General features: G+C 36.1%; 2 protein-coding genes across 3 annotated transcripts; one reads left to right on the forward strand and one right to left on the reverse strand.

The window, feature by feature from the left end:
* Positions 1–2,283: 2,283 nt before the first annotated feature.
* LOC143560540 (phytochrome E-like) lies at positions 2,284–8,353 on the forward strand. The gene is made up of 4 exons (XM_077048821.1): positions 2,284–4,451; positions 5,150–5,948; positions 6,934–7,227; positions 8,085–8,353. Exons 1-4 carry the CDS (start codon positions 2,426–2,428, stop codon positions 8,284–8,286), a joined length of 3,321 nt encoding a protein of 1,106 aa, XP_076904936.1. The 5' UTR covers positions 2,284–2,425; the 3' UTR covers positions 8,287–8,353.
* Positions 8,354–9,307: 954 nt separating this feature from the next.
* Positions 9,308–16,325, reverse strand: LOC143560541 (protein MEI2-like 2). 2 transcript variants are annotated; one of them, XM_077048824.1, is made up of 13 exons: positions 16,054–16,325; positions 14,954–14,999; positions 14,730–14,876; positions 14,222–14,640; positions 13,191–13,349; positions 12,982–13,098; positions 12,531–12,682; positions 12,205–12,296; positions 11,232–12,117; positions 10,526–10,610; positions 10,373–10,441; positions 10,092–10,271; positions 9,308–9,782 (listed from the first exon to the last, which is right to left on the reverse strand). In XM_077048824.1, exons 2-13 carry the CDS (start codon positions 14,982–14,984, stop codon positions 9,660–9,662), a joined length of 2,460 nt encoding a protein of 819 aa, XP_076904939.1. In that variant the 5' UTR covers positions 14,985–14,999; positions 16,054–16,325; the 3' UTR covers positions 9,308–9,659. The 2 variants fall into 2 exon arrangements, with proteins under 2 accessions (XP_076904939.1, XP_076904937.1); XM_077048822.1 differs by lacking the exon at positions 16,054–16,325 and having other exon boundaries at positions 14,954–15,053.
* Positions 16,326–17,798: the final 1,473 nt, after the last annotated feature.

Below are 17,798 nucleotides of genomic sequence, written 5' to 3' on the forward strand. Positions count from 1 at the left end.
GTTATTGGATTAACTTGTCGATCGAGGAAATAACGTTAGAGATTAAACGAGTTAGGTGATGCGGGAGTGCGGACTCGATTTAATTCTAAAATGTTATTTGGGCTTTGTATTTATATTTGGGCTTAAGTATAATGTAAAGTGGGCTTCTAATTATTGATTTGGGCTCATATGGGTTTTTTAGTTTAAACAAACTGATGTTATAATCCCAGGGGATTTGATAAATCTCGATCGATTAAACAGAGAAGAACAGACGGTTATTGGGTTCTCTCTGGTTCTTCAAATCACAGACATAATCAAAATCCAATTCCAACTACAGAAAATCTCTGTCTTATCCGATAAATCATTGCGTGTAACCCGCAAATAGGTTTATCTGAAAGTGATTCACGATTCAGAGATTAATCCAAGCAATTGTTCAATAAACCAAGATTGAAATCATGATTACAGGTTTGCATCATTGATCGAATTCATCCTCCAGCCTCCAGGTACGCTTATACAACATTAAACTTATACCATATCTAAGCAAACTCTCAAAAAGCTTGATTTAACATCAAGTAATTGACGCGAGATTATTTGACGTGTACGTTAGCATTAATATTACCATTAAAACTCAAAACTATGTTTTTCATAAAGAGTTAAGTTTTTTTTTTTTTTTTTCTTTGAACGACTAACAAAAGAGTTAAGGGTTTTAACAAAAGAAAACCCAAAACTCAAGGTATGAGTTTTTGAACGGTTTGGTTACGCCTATGGTTTGACCTAAAACCGGACCGTGAGCGCCTTTATGACCATATGAGTTGTACTCCTTTAATCATTTCAACATTCACATAAGTTAAATTGCCTCTAAGATACGACCCATATCGCTCCACAGTCTATAGTAGTAGAGTGCCCATATTACTTTAAAGTGAGTGGTTATGTGTTATTAAATGCGCCACATGGTTTCATATGGGCCGCTTTGTAATTGAATAATAGTATTGTTACCCATATCTACAGTAGTACAGTGCCCATATTATGTGTTATTAAACGCGCCACATGGTCACTTAAAAATTCAACTTAGTCTGTAAACCATTTTTTGAAAATGGGTTTTATATTCAACTCGTGTATGAAAGATATGTAACAAACACATGTAGAAATGTCTCGTTTATGGAGTTCATTATTTGTGAAAGACATAGAAAAGTCTCCAATTGTATGAAAGTTGTTTAACAACTCTTCGTTTATTAATTGTCTTTGTGAAAGACATGGATAAGTCTTCAATTGTATGAAAGTTGTTCAACAACTCTTAACAATTCTTTGTTTATTAATTTTTTGTAAGACATGTGTATATGTCTTTAGATTCATGAAAGACATGAAGTCTTTATTTATTTTCTTAGGTTTATTAAGTTCCCAATGAGAAATCATTTAGTTTCGATAAAGATTAATCGAGTTATGTTTTGAGAAATCAATTTTTTTTGTAAAAATGCTTAAGGAGAGATTATAATAAATACTTTTGAAGTAAATTAACAATCATAAAATAAACCATACCTCTTCTTCTTATCCAGCTAAGTGAACCTTTTAAGTTGAATTTTTCAAGTGACCAACCCAACCAATTTGTTCCCTACGGTCTCCTGCCTCAACGGTACTCTTATGGCTCCAGGGCTCCAGGTTTTGCAAAATTCTTAAAGATGAATTTGATGGATAAAAAGAACTGATATATTTATTTCACAACTGTTCTTCCCGAGGGAAGAACTTCTTAGGACTTACATAATACTCTCCTTTTAGCAAGAAAATTACTCACTAATACACATGATTACAAGAGAGAAAAGGAAGATAGGTAAGAGTGCGACTAAGAATGCGATGGTGGCGGTGGAGATGGTTTCAGAATTCTGGATGCCCGAGTGGATGTCCAAAATGCGGAAAATCAAGGGTTTTGATAAGACGTTTATTTAAAAGATACTGAGTTTTTTTAAAAATAAAAAAAAAAAACAAAAGAAAAGAAAACCCAAAACTCAAGGTATAAGTTGAAACACCATATATGTGGTGGCAGTTGATTTGGGTATCAATCCCACCATATTCATATTACTTAAAGTAGATAAACATAAGTAGATTGGCACCAAATTCCCTGGCCCACTTCCCAAAGTGAGCTTCAACCCACTAGTTTTAATTTTTTATACTTTCCTTCATTTCTTGATTCCACCACTCATTTTGATGACTAGTAGTAAACCATGGAATCCTCGTAAAAAGATATCATTTTCTGATTCTTTCCTCTTTTCTTTTTTTAATCATCAAATACTTACTATTTTTATTCCTTGCGAATAAAACTTTTATCTTGGTCCACACTATCTTCATAAAGCTTCAATCTTTGATCTTCTTTAACCCAAATCAACTCAACAACTCACTTCAACAACTTAATATGTGAAAACCCACTTCAAATCTGTCAAGAAATTTTATAAAAATGGTTACTGCAGAGGAACCAACTATTAACAACAATAAGCCCACTGATGCACCTTCATCTTCTTCAGGTGGAAGCAACATGAACCCTGCAAATAAAACTCAAACCTTGGCTCAATATAGTGCTGATGCTAGGCTTTTATCTGAGTTTGAACACTCTGTTGGATCTGGTAAATCTTTTAACTACACTACTTTACTCACTAATGCACCAACAGCTGCTGTTCCTGAACAAGAAGTGACTGCTTATTTGTCCAAAATCCAAAGGGGTGGTCTTGTTCAACCTTTTGGCTGTATGATTGCAGTTCAAGAACCCACCTTTAGAATCATAAGTTATAGTGAAAACTGTTTTAGTTTGTTGGGTTTGAATCTTGATGATGGTAAAAAAAGTCTACTTGGAGTTGATGCAAGAACCCTTTTCAGTTCTACTTCTAGGGTTTCTTTAGAAAGAGCAGTAGCTTCTAGAGAAATCACTTTGTTAAACCCTATTTGGGTTCATTCTAAAACCACCCGGAAACCGTTTTACGCGATTCTGCATCGGATTGATGTTGGTGTGGTGATAGATTTAGAGCCTGCTAACTCTAGTGACCCCACATTATTACTTTCGGGTGCGGTTCAATCGCAAAAACTTGTCGTTAGAGCGATTTCTAGGTTGCAGTCTCTTCCAAGTGGTGATATTGGGGCTATGTGTGACACCATTGTTGAAGAGGTGCAAAAACTAACCGGTTATGATCGAGTCATGGTGTATAAATTTCATGATGATGATCACGGTGAAGTTGTTTCAGAAATTAGGAGGTCGGATTTAGAACCGTATTTAGGGTTACATTATCCTGCAACCGATATCCCACAAGCTGCAAGATTTTTGTTCAAACAGAATCGGGTTAGAATAATCGTTGACTGTCACGCAAAATCTGTTCCCGTGATCCAAACCGAGGACTTAAAACAACCGCTTTGCTTGGTCAACTCGACCCTACGGGCCCCGTACGGCTGCCACGCGGTTTACATGGCCAACATGAACTGTATCGCGTCTTTAGTGATGGCAATACTTGTAAATAACAACGAGTCGATGAAATTATGGGGCTTGGTGTCGTGTCATCACACCACGCCACGTCATATCCCGTTCCCACTTCGTTACGCGTGTGAATTTTTGATGCAGTCGATGGGTTTGCAGCTTTACATGGAGTTAAAACTGGCTGAGCAAAAAGCAGAGAAAAAGATCCTCCGTATGCAGACCACGTTATGCGACATGCTCCTGCGAGACGACCCTTTTCGGATCATAACTCAGTCTCCAAATATTATGGATTTAGTCAAATGTGATGGTGCGGCTTTATACTATGATGATAAAGTATGGTTACTTGGTGTGACGCCAAGTGAGTTACAGGTTAAAGATTTGGTTAAATGGTTGTGTGATGAACATAAAGATTGTTCAGGGTTTAGTACCGAGAGTTTGTTGAATTCTGGTTATCCTGATGCAGCTTTGCTTGGTGGTGCGGTTTGTGGTATGGCTGCTGCAAGAATTACTAAAAAAGATTTCTTGTTTTGGTTCAGATCACATACAGAAAAGGTGATTAAATGGGCCGGGTCAAAACATCATCCTGATGATGAAGATAATGATGAGAATATGCATCCAAGATCTTCATTCAAGGCGTTTTGTGAAGTTGTGAAAAATAAAAGTTTGCCATGGGAGGTTTCTGAGCTCAATGTGATTCATTCTTTGCAGTTGATTATGGGAACATCGGCTCGATATGTTGGTGGTAATGGAGTGGTGAAATGTGGTAAACATAGTGAAGGTGATGGTCAACGGGTGGATGAAACAAGTTCGGTTGCTTGTGAAATGGTTAGGTTGATTGAAACAGCATCTGTTCCTATTTTTGGTGTTAATGGTTCGGGTTTGATTAATGGGTGGAATGGGAAAATTGCAGAGTTGACTGGAGTCAAAGTTAGTGAAGCGATGGGAAAGTGTTTGGTTGATGAGTTTGTTCATGAAACATCGCGTGGAGTTGTTGAAGATCTTATTTATAAAGCTTTGAAAGGTAAGTCTTTTTATTGTTTTTCATAGCATTAAACTATTAATCGATTTTATGGTAGCTTTCATGTAATAGTAAGTAATTAGGTGTTTGCGGATCAAACGGGCCCAAACTGTTTTGACCCGTTATCAAACCCAACCCGTAAAATTCACCCGTTACCTAAACGCCTCTGAGTGCCTCGCGCTTTTTAAAGTCAAGTTTGCAACCTATAACGTGTTGGTTAGAAGCTGTATTGACCTCAAAAGTCAAACCTTGTGTTTCTGTAGGTACTTATTGAGGTCTAGGAGTGTTCAAAAAGCTCGCACCTCGCTTAAAAAAGCTGGTTACAAGCCTAACCGGATCAATTTGTAAACGAGCTGAGCTAGGGTCGGCTTTGCTCATGGCTCACTCGTTAAGTGGCTCGTTTAAATTAACCCCATGTTTTTAATATATGTATATATGCAACATAAATTAAGTTGAAAAGAAAAACAAAAATAAGACATTTTTTCTTTCATTATGTGTGTTAAATTTTTTTTCCTTCTATATATCAATATAAAATAATTTGAAAAAAAAAGAGTTAAACAAACCGGCTCAACGAGCCACAAGCTAGCTCGAGCTTTCTTTGAGCCATGAGCCCAACCTGGCTTGGCTCGTTTAAAGCCCTATTATGGTCATTGTTCTTAAAACATAGAGCTTATTATGATCACATGCTTTATTTGATACAGGTGAAGAAAAGAAAAACATTGAACTAATACTACAAAAAGCGGGCCCGCACCAGCCGAACAAGGCTCTAATATACATAATAGCTAATACATGCACAAGCCGGGACTACACGAACAATGTGGTTGGTGTATGCTTCGTAGGCCAAGACGTTACAAACGAGAAACTTATCATGGATAAATTTAGCCGCATGGAGGGAGATTACAACACGATTATTCAAACTTTAAACCCTTTGATTCCCCCTTTATTTGCTTCAAACGAAACTGCGTGTTGTTGTGAATGGAATGCAGCCATGGAAAAGCTGACGGGTCATATGAAACATGAAGTTATTGGAAAAGTGCTTCCGGGTGAAGTTTTTGGAGGCTTATGTCAACCTAAAGATGAAGATACGATGACAAGATTTATGATCTTGTTGTATAGAGCGATCAACGGTCAAGATTCTTCAGATGTAAAGTTTGAATTTTTTGGAAAGGATGGGAATCTTATAGAGGTTTACTTGACAACAAACAAGAGAGTCGGCGAAAATGGTGAAGTCGTTGGGTGTTTTTGTTTTTTGAGGACCAGTGTAGAAATGTGTTTGGGAGAGGGTAAAAGTGATCAAGAATTTGTGTTGAAGCGGAATGATTTAGGGTATATAAAGCAAGAAATAAAGAATCCGTTAAATGGGCTGCGATTTACTCACAAACTTCTTGAAAACTCGGGTGTCTCAGATGATCAGAAGCAGTATCTTGAGACGAGTGGTGCCTGTGAAAGACAAATTGCATCAATCATTGAGAGTATGGACATAAAAAGTATTGAAGAAGGGTAAGTCTTGAAATTATAGGTGGTGAGATGGACATGTTGGGTAACGGGTTAAACGGGTTTGGGCCAAATGGGTCGTTTTTAGCATAAGCGGGGTTGGCAAGTGGATTTTTATAATTTTAAACCAATCTTCACATATCAAGTTCCATACTAGTGTTAAACGGGTTGTGTTCGTGGGTTGGACCCGTCACAAACCTGAGAATCATGTCTAACACGTGAACATGAACATGGCCCGTTTAACCCAAAAAAAACGTATTTAATTTTTTGAACATTAATACTCTAAAATCACAAAAATGCAACAAAAAAAAGCAAAAATGTATATGAAACAATTAAGTTTTAACTAAACTTGATGCTTAAAGTTCCGAACAATAGTTAATCTAATGATTTTAATTTTTGACATTAAACTTTTTTTTAAACATAATAATAAACAGGTTAACCTGCAAACCCGTCAAGTCGAGATGATCCGTTCAACTAAACATGTTCTCGGGTTAACACAAACAAGGCCCATTTAATCCAACGAAATTGTTTTGTTATTTGCATATTAGTAACTACAAATTTTCAATAATAAAAAAAGTATATGAAACAATTAAGTATTAACTATAAAACCTGTTACTTATTTGTCTATCAAATTTTTAGTATAACAAACCTAGTGAATTTAACTTATGACATTAAAACTTTTAATTTTTAAATATAAAAATAATGGGTTAAACGGGCCGACCCGAAAACCTGTCAATCCGACCCGAACACGATCTGTTCCGCAAAAGGTGTCCGCTGGTTCAACCCAAAACTGACCCGAACCCATTTGGACCCAAATCCAGGAGTTTTATGTCAAGTTCACATCATGCCAAAAATTTACACCCCTAATATTTAAGTGGCGGTATCATTGAGTGAAAAGAGTCCAATTTGGGTGTTTGGCGTCAAAAGTCAAACTGCCATCTGTTATTCGTTAAGATCACTGGTGTGTTAAAACTTTTTGTTGATTTTGCAGCAATGTGGAACTGAACTTGGATCAATTTGTGATGGAAAATCTTTTAGATGCGATCGTGAGCCAAGTAATGACTGTGTTGAAGGAAAAGAACATTCCATTGGTTCATGAAATACCCGATAATGTCAAAATGCTGGAGCTTGTTGGCGATCACATTAGGCTTCAGATAATTTTGTCAGATTTCTTGATCAGCATTGTGAACCATGCACCGTCACCAGATGGGTGGGTGGAAATCAAAGTGTCACCCGGGCTCAGGATGATTCAAAATGGGCAAGAATTCATTCATCTACAGTTCAGGTATGACTTTTTCGGTGCGGGAAATCTCCAAAATGGGCTTTCTGAAAGATTTGGAAGAAAATGAATTTTTTGATGACCTGTTAATTATGTGTTAAATAAGATTTCGAATAAAGTGTTACATCTGATTTATTTGTTATAAAGAAAAATGGAAAACTGTTGACAAAACCCTATGGATTTTGCATGACTAAATCACATAACTTCTAAAACTTTAACAAAGTCCTCTTTTGCATGGTTAAATCTTTCAACTTGTTAAATAATAAGTAAAGTTCCTTTTTTTGCTTGATTACGTCTCTAAACGTTATAAAAAGATAACTTTTTCTTGAAGCTTTAAAAGTCTCCGGGATTTATCATTTAAAAATGAAATCCAAGGGTTTGTTCGCGAATTCAATGACTGCCCTAAAAACAGTTTAGGTTGTTATATGCATTAAAAACGCTATAGGCTGAGTTTCAGCCCATTTGACATGTCTTCTTGTTAGCAATTTTTTTATTTAACCATTTATTTATAATAAAATCGTAAAACATAAGGCAAATGTCGAAATAGGGACCTCTGTTTTATGTACATCTTAGTTCAATATATATATGCGAAACCCACTTTTTGTTCATAAAGTTTAGATGTATTCTGACTTTTTATGGTCGGATGCGTCGGGTACTTCAGTATACATATTTTTTTACTTTTGTGTCGGTCAAAACAAACAAATTATGGATCCTGTTGCATCAACTCCTTGTTCTGTTGCCCCCTTACTTTTAATGCAGAAAACCCTTTGAGTCATTCATTCCAAAGAGTTTAGATTATCATTGATATGATTTAGTTTTCTTAAACAAATTTTTACACAAAAATTACTATTGTGTTGTTGCAGAATGACTCACCCGGGTCCAGGGTTACCTGCAGAAATTATCAGGGACATGTATGACGAGAGAAAACAATGGGGAACCGAAGAAGGACTCGCTCTCAATCTTTCTAGAAAACTTCTTCGAATCATGAAAGGTCACGTGCATTATAACAGAGATGACAACAAGTGTTGTTTCCTTATCGACATTGAACTTAAAACTAGGAAGTAAAGATTTCAATACAACAATGTTAATAAGATCAACTGCATTTGTGAGTGTTTGAATCTGTAAATATTGAGGCTTTTGTGAATCTTGATATGTAATGAGCTTGAGTTCAATAATAAAATTCATATCCTTGTATTTCTGTTTATGCTCCAAGAATCAAAAGAACTAACTTCCAATGTCGATGGCGCAGCATTATCACTATATCGTATTATTATACCGCTGTCACGTTTAAGTTCTTTATAAGTACATACAATTGCATCTTTGATCACAACAACAATAACGTCACCAATATGAGCATATTGACGATTGACTTTCTTTGACCCAGTGCGGCTCATATTTGGCCAGAAAGATGCATCAAGACTGTTTCTCGAGTCAACGCCAACACTTTTCAAGCACAAAGTTAATACAAACAGGGTTTGACTTCTTTGACTCGGCCAAAAAGATGCATCTCCTGTGTTATAACTCAAAACCAATATTTCTCGATCGCACATTGTTAACACAATGATGATAAGTTTGACTTTCTTTGACCAATGACCCGTGTTTGACCAAAAGATGCATCAAGGCTTTATCTTGAGGCAAGCCAACACTTTTTAAACACAAAATTAACACACTAATGAGATGTTGCACCCACAAATTTCAATTTCACTACAAAATTAGTCTCTTTACAGTTTTAGATATCACACCAAAAAAATGAGTAAATCCATCACCATCTCTTGATTTAAGAATCCAGTTTGACCAAAAAGAAAGTCATAAAAAACTCTTAACCTATTAAAATGAACTGACATTATAAGAACCACTACTTTCTGTACGGAAGCACACCATCACCCAATGAAACATAGGTAACAGGACTGTAACTATGACACATTTTCATACGCCATATTCGATTTATTACCCCGCACGATACCGACAGATTTGACCTGTAAAAGGGCTTATACAAGAAACAAAGCCCCTCTAAATATGAAAGACCTGCTCAAACATCTAAAGATATTTAAGTAATTCACACACACAAAACAAACAAACAAACAAACACAAAAGTTCTCCCTACTTTAGTTCCCATTAATTTTTAGTCAAACATAAAACTAAAGATAAAAGAGTCAAAACACATAACAAGTCAAACCCCTAAACCCCACCCTATACAATTGCCAAGATAACCATAAACTTATTTCTAGATAATCATCATCATCATCATCATCATATCCCAGAATTATGGGATTTCTTCTTTTTATCTTTCCAAAAGCAACCAAAATCCGCACCCTTGGTTTCCTCTTTACGCGACTTTTCTACTTCTATATACGATATGTACTGATGAAAGTCAGCAGTCTCGGGTATATATATTATTATTTTTGACATTTTACTGAGACTGCTGGCTTCGCCTCCTATCAGATCGGCTCCACTGCACCAGGACCCACAACAGTTTTTGGAGGGCTGTCTGATGAGTCTCCTGAGTCTGAACCGTTTGACCGATGCATCTGGATATTCAAACTATTTGACGACATCGGTTCCTGTGAAATGCAAGGGTAAAACAGTTATTTAACATTTTCATTTTTCGTAAATCAAGCATTAATAGGAGCAGATTGAGCAGGTGGGTGTGGGCCAGTTAGGTAGTGAGTCAAAACGCGTCTTTTTAACACGGCTCAGTTTAGGCTGGGTTACCTAAAAACCACCTTGTGTCACTTGTGTCATTTTTTTAGATCTTAACAAATAATTAAATGCATTACCTTTATCTAAACTTTTTTATTTGAACCATTTCAGGAAATAATAAAAAGTAACCCCCACCAAAAATAATCGATATCTCAAAAAAAATGTGTTACCTGTTCAACAGCTTCCGAGCCCTCTGAATGGAAAAGAATAGGGCGACAACGTTTATCTTCATTCATCAAGCTTGAATTTTGAAAATGGGTCACAAGTGCCATTTTCCCTTGGATTCGAGCATAGGCCAAAGAAGCAACTTTTTCACTGTTGAATTTCTCCCATCTTTTCCCATTGAACGCCTAAACAACATTTTACAGATATTAATGTATGTAACAAATTAACAATAACCAAGACCATGTTAAATATACAAAGTCAAAGACAACCAGAAGGTAGAAAAAACCTGGTAAAATGGGATTATATGTGTTGGAGAAAGCATGTTAATAAATGCATAGCCGACATTGCATTTGTTCTGCATCAAATAGTGGGACTCGTTACATTTACCAGCCCGAAAAGAGGGAGGGGGCAACTAGCAAAAAAATTTAAAAATATTTACCTTAAAATCGATTGGCAGGTAAAGAAAATCATAGGTACCGCTATGATTTTCATCAATAGCAGCAAGCAACATCTTTGAAGTATACCTGAAGTACCAAAAATATGATCAATATGAAATATTTATGTGCCAAAAACAATCAAGATAAATTCTTTTAAGTGCCCGCAATAATCAAAGATAAAAATCGTCGAAATGGCAAGAATTATCAACTGCTAAAAAAGCAATATTTTAAATACCGAAAATAATCGAAGATGAAATCTTTAAGTGCCAAGGATAACAAGCTAATCAAGATGATATTTTAAATGCCAACAGTAATCAAGATGAATTCTTTAGTGCATAATAATAATTAAAATGGAATTTTTTTTAGTGCAATACATAATTAAGATGGAAACGTTTAGTGCAAAAAGAGATGGATCTTTTAAGTGCAAAAGATAATTAAGATGGAATCTTTTTAGTGCAAAAAGTAATTAAGATGGAATCTTTTTAAGTGCAAAAAATGAGTAATGATTACATAGACCTCACGAAAAACCTAAAAATCAATCTGATCCATTCAATGCTACCACATGGATTGCACATGTTCTCTCTCATCTTTTCCTTTCATTTGCCATGTGTCTCACATCATATTTTTAGGTTTATTTTTAGGCATACAAAGTCGGCCTATGAATCATTTTTCACCAAAAATAACAAAGTTGAAATATTTTTGTCTTACTTGTTAGGAATGTTTTTAATCATCAAAGTTGTACGGGTATCTTCCCCACTTGTAATTTTATCAAGATCAAGCTGAAACTGCTTCTTGCTATCAATTTGGCTTCCATTTTGGTCAACACGATGGTTCCGTACACGCTCACTCATACTTTCTGCAACCGTGGGCCCTAGCCCTGCATACGGTCCGTTACCAAGAAACATAGGATTAACCCTAGGAGACGACATGGAGCCGAAACTTGGAGACCCGTTTTCTATAGACCCACGAGAACCCAAAAATCCTCTATCAACATGACCTATACCTACATCCCCGTAAGCAGGCGAGCCCATGAACATTGTTTCAGGAGACTCGTGATAATGACCAAAACGTCCTTCAAACGGGATCCCAGATGGAGCAGATCCAACATGATGATGTTGGTGAAGCAAAGAACCATGACGACCCGTGATCGGGAACCCATGGGTCGGGCGGGGCAGGCCTGTGGATGTGGGAAACGGTTGAGACATGGCTGGTGATCTAAAACCATGGTGTGGTTTGGGCTGGTCAGAGTAAATATTAGGGCTGCCCCACAAAAACTGTGGGCCCGAGAGTGTTTCGATTCCTGAACCGGATGAGCTTGGACCACCAAAAGAAGACATGGGTTCAGTAAATTGACTCAACTTGGAGTCGGAAAGTGAATGAGAATGATGAAATGTGTTGTTTTGTTCAAGGGTGCGGTTAGTCTTTCCGTGGTCCTTGCCGATTGGTGCTACACGGGCTGCTTGAGGATGCAAGATTGAAGCCAAACCGGGTAAACCGTTGCAAAAAGAGGACCCCATTGAACCGAGGACCGGTGACTTACTTAGACTTTGCAGAGGGCTGTGTTCAATCGGGCTGCCAAATTGTGGCCAGACACCTGCAAGGTGAGTTACATTGAATCCTTTTGTAAGATAGTCAACTCAAAATTCAAAATATAGTTCTCTTAAACAACATAACGTCTAACCTGGAGGCGAGTTGGCAATCGAAGGACCCACTTGAAGCCGAAAACTTCGAGTATCGTCTTGGTCAAACTCTTGAGTCAACTGTAACATTAGGCTGAAGTAAAGAAAAAAGGTCAACCGTTAGGGTCAATAAGAGGTGACAATTCAACCCTTATGAAAGGGTAAACCCGTGACGCGCGATGATCTTCAATCAATTTTAAAGTTAAAAAAAAGTGTTCCTTAAAAGAACTACCACTATTCTTCATAAAAAAGAGCATTTTTTTGGCAAAAGTTTGGATGTTTAACAACAATTAACCTTCAAGTATCTTCTTTATGTATGTAGACTTACTTTCGGCGGGCCCCTCCTGGTCGACTAGGTTCAAGCTTTATGCGTTTCCCAGCTATGTCACTCCTGTTCAGGGATCTAAGGGCTGCTTCTGCTGCTCTAACATCATAATATTCAATAAACTTGTGGTGCCTTTTGTGTGGTGTCTCCCTTATCTGTTATTGTGCAAAGAATACCAAAAAGTTAGCTTTTTTCCCCATAAAAATGCTTTAATGATGCAACCCAACAATACACGATAGATGCGTATCTTTTCTTCTTCACAGTCATCGTCTTTTTTTTAAAAAACAATACATTGTTCTTGGAAAAGATACAGAAAAGAAAAAAAAAAGCAGTCAACTTTATCAACCAGCAAATCAACATATTATGTCACACACATACACCAAGCCTTATGGTTCAATTAGGAAATCACTTCTTTCAGCATTAGTGGGGCCATTGGAGAGAGAAGGAAAATTACCTCTTTAACCTCACCGTACGCCCCAAAGATTTGAAGAAGATCTTCACAAGAAACTGAAGGATCCAAATTGAAAACAACCAAAGTTCCTTGATTTATATCTTTGTCTGACGGGTTATCCTGGTACACGCGCAAAAACAAATGGAAAGCTAAATTACATCAACTTATATGATAATAAGGAAAAGGGAAAGTATAAATTATCCATCTTGTACCTTTGGAATCGAGTAGTGGATGTCTAGCTTCCTTCTTCTTAGTGGCTTATATTGTAATGCACGCATGGCAGTCCGCGCAGCACGGATATCGTAATAAGATATCATCACAAAACCTCTATGTTTACATGCGGTGTATAGTGTTCTTATATCACCGTGTTGCTACAAGATAAACAAAATACTATGTTAGTAAATAATCAATAAATGCTGAAAAATACGGAGAATAAAATAAAAGCTTGGAAAACCACTTGATGCTTCAAGATTCATACATCTCATTAGATCCATACATGTTTTCCTAACAATCAAATATGGTAAAATTAATATTAATTTTACCGACTTCCCAAATCAAAATCAATAGTTCCTAGTTTATCATTACAAAAAAAAAAAAAAAAAAAAAAAAAAAAAAAAAAAAAAACACACTACAACAGAAAAATGAACAATTCCCGATTTCCTCGCCTATATTTTCAATATTAACAATTTCTCGGATGTCGGTTGACTTTTCAAACAAATATATCTACCATATTGTTGCATATAAATCTCACTTCATTATTGACTTTTTCACAAAATGCCAAGCACATGGACAGTTTATTTACTAACGTTCCCACAAATTTCTCCATATATCATTCGCCAAATAATATAACATGCTGACGGTTAATTATTCAAACCAACAAACGTCACTTTTCATAGAAGACAAATCATACTAATTAAATGCCAAAATAAGCACTACAGTTTGCAAGACCGATCAGTTCTTTGCATAACAATGCCAAATATAGGGTCACTTTTTCAATGAATGTTTCCACAATTTGTCTGCAGTCATTCGTTTTTAGCACACTTAATGTTTACTTATTTTCCACAAAAATCCAAAGTCTTTAAAACTCTAGAAGATGATGAATATGTAAAGATCTACACAAGTAACAATTTCCAAGATTCTTATCTAAAAAGCACAAAAGATGACTTTTTTTATTCTTGCCATAATTGAATATCGAAAACGACAATATTAATAAATTAAACAAGATAGAACCAGAATTAACTACCTCAAACAATGCTCTGAGTTCTGAATCCTCGACATTGCTGTTAATATTACGCACAAACAAAGTTCTTGAAGGATGTTCTCCATACGGGTGTTCCCCAGCAACGGTCCCAACGCCATTTGCAAGATTGAAATGGGCCAACCCGTTACCAACGACCCCATCACCGAGACTCACCTTTAAAATGCCCAAATTCAAGTTATCCATATCAGACTCAAGCTCCATACCCCCTCCACTTCCAAAAAGATCATACTCTTCCAACTCATCCGCCCGATTAGTTAGACCGTTGAGGTCAAAACCGTCAATTACACCCGTTAGAAGCTCATCTTCATCAGGCAACAACAAATTTCCAACTGCATGATGTGCAAGTTCTTCTAAAGCTTGAATATCAGCTTGAAGATCGTTCTCTGGATTATTCAATATCACTGCATTTCAAAATAATCAAATAACAATTAGAGACTCTGATAATAAGTTAACTACTATTATGATAACTAAACTGAAAGAGGATGCGTACACTTCTCACGGGAAAATGCTGGTAATGAACTTGAAAAAAGAGAGGCATCACTTGAAGCATCATTATAATTATCGGATCGGGTTAGCATCTCCTTTGCCCCGGTTCCAACTGCTTTTGAATAACTCATTGATGTTATGTTTGGAGGGCCTGAAAATAACAAAGATTTACAATAAATGTTTAGTTATTGCAAGTAAACAAATAATTAGTAGAAATTTCAAACCTACCGAAAGGAAAATACTCTGACGAATGTTGCATTATGAAACACTTCTTCTGTCATAAATGAAAGCTTCGGTTAAAAGCATATATAGTAGCTAAAAAAGTAATCTTTGATCTACAAATTTTGGTGGTTACAGTTTAATTATGACAGAATAAGCATAAAGGTTGTCTACTTTATAGGAAGAACATATCAAGATTAAAACTTTGTCACATGAGTTAGCAGAACCAAATTCTTTCTTGAACGGTCCAAGAAACCAGCAACTAACATAAGTAAACTAAAGGGTGTTTGGATGTGCATTTGATATGATTATTGCAACTTACTTTTTTGGTAAAAACTAAAACTTTGTGTTAACCGATTCGTATCTTCGGCTTTCTTTAATGGGTCTGATTAATCATCCAAACAGTAATAAAAAATTTGAAAAGGAACATCCAAACAAACCCTAATTTCTTTTAACATCTATTGAACCAAACAAGGTACAAACTTTAACCCTAATCAATAATTAAACCAATCAAATCAATAATTATCCGCAAAATCTTTGAAACTTGATGAAAAAGTAGCGTGAAACTGATCTTTAAAAATTCCCATCAATTAAGAAAACAATAATAATTGCACAAACTCACAGCAAAATCAGAACTAACTGTATGATCCAACACAAACCCTAAAAAATCAGCAATCTTTAACGAAATTAATCTTTAAACATTTCCCATTATTAATTAACAAAAAGGTACATAAAAACCCCTAAAAAATCACCAAAATTTACAGTATATAAAAATAAAAAAAATAACAAAACAAAATTTATTGCACGAACTTACAGCAAAATCATAAATAACTGTATGATCCAACAAAAACCCTAAAAAATCAGCAATCTTTACACCAATCACAACATTCAAATAATCAAATCAATCCCCAATTTCATAATCAATTAACAAACAATAACAATTACTCAGCAAAATCAGAACTAACTGTATGATCCATCAAAAACCCTAAAAAAGCAGCAATCTTTACAGCAATCACAACATTCAATTCAATCAAAACAATACCCAATTGAGTAATTGCAACTAAACCCTAATTTGAAAAGAAGACATTGAAATTGGGGGAAAAGGGTACCTGAAACTAATAATAATTATTATTACTTTATTGTTATTAAAATGGAATGTGAATCTTGGACGGAAACAGCATGGATGATCGGAGATAAAGTTTCTTGCTTTTTAGATAGAGAAAGAGTGGAGGACAGAGACAGAGAGAGAACAAGTGTATGTGTGTGTGTGTGTTTTTAGAGATTAAAAAAGACGTACGGAATCTATAGATACAAAGATATGTATGTATATATAGAGAGAGAAAGTTATGTTGTGATTGAAATTCAAGTGAAGAAAAAATACACACAGGGAATGATTGGGGGAGATAATAATAATAATAATAATAATAATAATAATAATAAAAGATTGCATTTATTGTTATTATTTATTAAACTCCATTTAACTCTGCTTTTGTGTCCGTAAGTTAGTTAATGTGAAATTACCATCTTACCCTTCAACTAGAATAATATTAATTAATATTTGCGATTATCATTAAGGAGCATTAATTTGTCATAGCTTTTGTCTTTAGCACAACATAGGTAGGGAAGTAAAGATTTGAGTCGGAGAATATAAGTTTTTGAGTATGAATCCGATCTTAACTGAGTTTTATTGTACTGGCTTTCGAGCAGCGGTTTTTTTTTCCCGATCTTAACTGTCCAATGCTATCAATGATCGTGGGTGTATAGGACCGTCTTTTGAGAAAAAAAAAGAAGCATTAATTAATTTGTTTAAGATCTAAGATGAATGTTGAATATGAAAGTTTGGATTTTTTTTATTACTAAAGTTTATTTGTTGAAAGATAACTTTTTGTTCCAAATACAAAAAAATGTACAACTTTTTGTTCCAAATACAAAAAAATGTGACAGGCCCATTTTCTACAGCAGCAGGAAATGTTCAGTTCCTAGTGGTAGCCATCGACTACTTCACCAAGTGGATAGAAGCAAAACCCTTAGCCCAAACAACCGCGAAACATATCAAAAAATTTATTTGGGAATTTATTATTTGTCGTTTTAGACTTCCACAGAATTTGGTGAGCGATAACGGCACCAACTTTGATGACAAGAAGCTACAACAGTGGCTGAAAGAACTTCAAATCACCCACACCTTTACATCAGTGGCACACCCGCAAGGTAATGGTGAGGTGGAAAGAGCAAATAAGAGCATCGTCGAAGGCATAAAGAAAAGACTCTTGGAACACAGATCCGGCTGGGTGGACGAGCTTCCGCACGTCCTTTGGGCAAACAGAACACTGAAGAAGGCCAGTACGGGAGAAACCCCGTTCAGCCTCACTTATGGCACTGAAGCCATGGTCCCGGTCGAAATTGGTTTACCCTCACCAAGGGTCTTGATTCAGCCAGAAGACAATGATGCGGAAAGACGGTTGGACCTTATGCTAACCGAGGAATGCAGAGACTTAGCCGCAGTGCGTGAAGAGAACTACAAGCGACAAATGCAAAAGTACTACAACACGCGGGTAAAACTCTGCAACTTCAATGTAGGAGACTACATACTGCGTAACAACGAGGCTTCGAACCAAGAACGCCCAGGAAAGCTGGCCCCGGTCTGGGAAGGGCCATACATTATCAAAGAAGTCCTGGGAAAGGGCGCATACCGGCTCGAAAGGCTCGATGGCACTCCCATCCCAAGAACATGGAATGGAGCTCAATTACGCAAATGTTATATGTAGATCAATTCCAAACTTGTAAAGAAAAGGCCTAGAGCCACTTCTAATGGAAATGATTCTCCTTTCACAATGTGTTGATAGCCTTACCTTTA

Source organism: Bidens hawaiensis, unplaced genomic scaffold, assembly GCF_021521415.1.
Source record: "Bidens hawaiensis isolate Kalapana, Puna unplaced genomic scaffold, B.hawaiensis_p1.1 tig00020377_1, whole genome shotgun sequence".
Classification (NCBI taxonomy): domain Eukaryota; kingdom Viridiplantae; phylum Streptophyta; class Magnoliopsida; order Asterales; family Asteraceae; genus Bidens; species Bidens hawaiensis.

Coding starts and splice junctions, on each gene's coding strand:
- LOC143560540 (XM_077048821.1), top strand. CDS start 2,426: ATGGTTACTGCAGAGGAACCAACTATTAACAACAATAAGCCCACTGAT. Junction 4,452..5,149: donor TATTTATAAAGCTTTGAAAG/GTAAGTCTTTTT, acceptor TATTTGATACAG/GTGAAGAAAAGAAAAACATT. Junction 7,228..8,084: donor TTCATTCATCTACAGTTCAG/GTATGACTTTTT, acceptor GTGTTGTTGCAG/AATGACTCACCCGGGTCCAG.
- LOC143560541 (XM_077048824.1), bottom strand. CDS start 14,984: ATGCAACATTCGTCAGAGTATTTTCCTTTCG. Junction 12,683..12,981: donor CGTACGGTGAGGTTAAAGAG/GTAATTTTCCTT, acceptor GCACAATAACAG/ATAAGGGAGACACCACACAA. Junction 9,783..10,091: donor GCTCGGAAGCTGTTGAACAG/GTAACACATTTT, acceptor TGCATTTCACAG/GAACCGATGTCGTCAAATAG.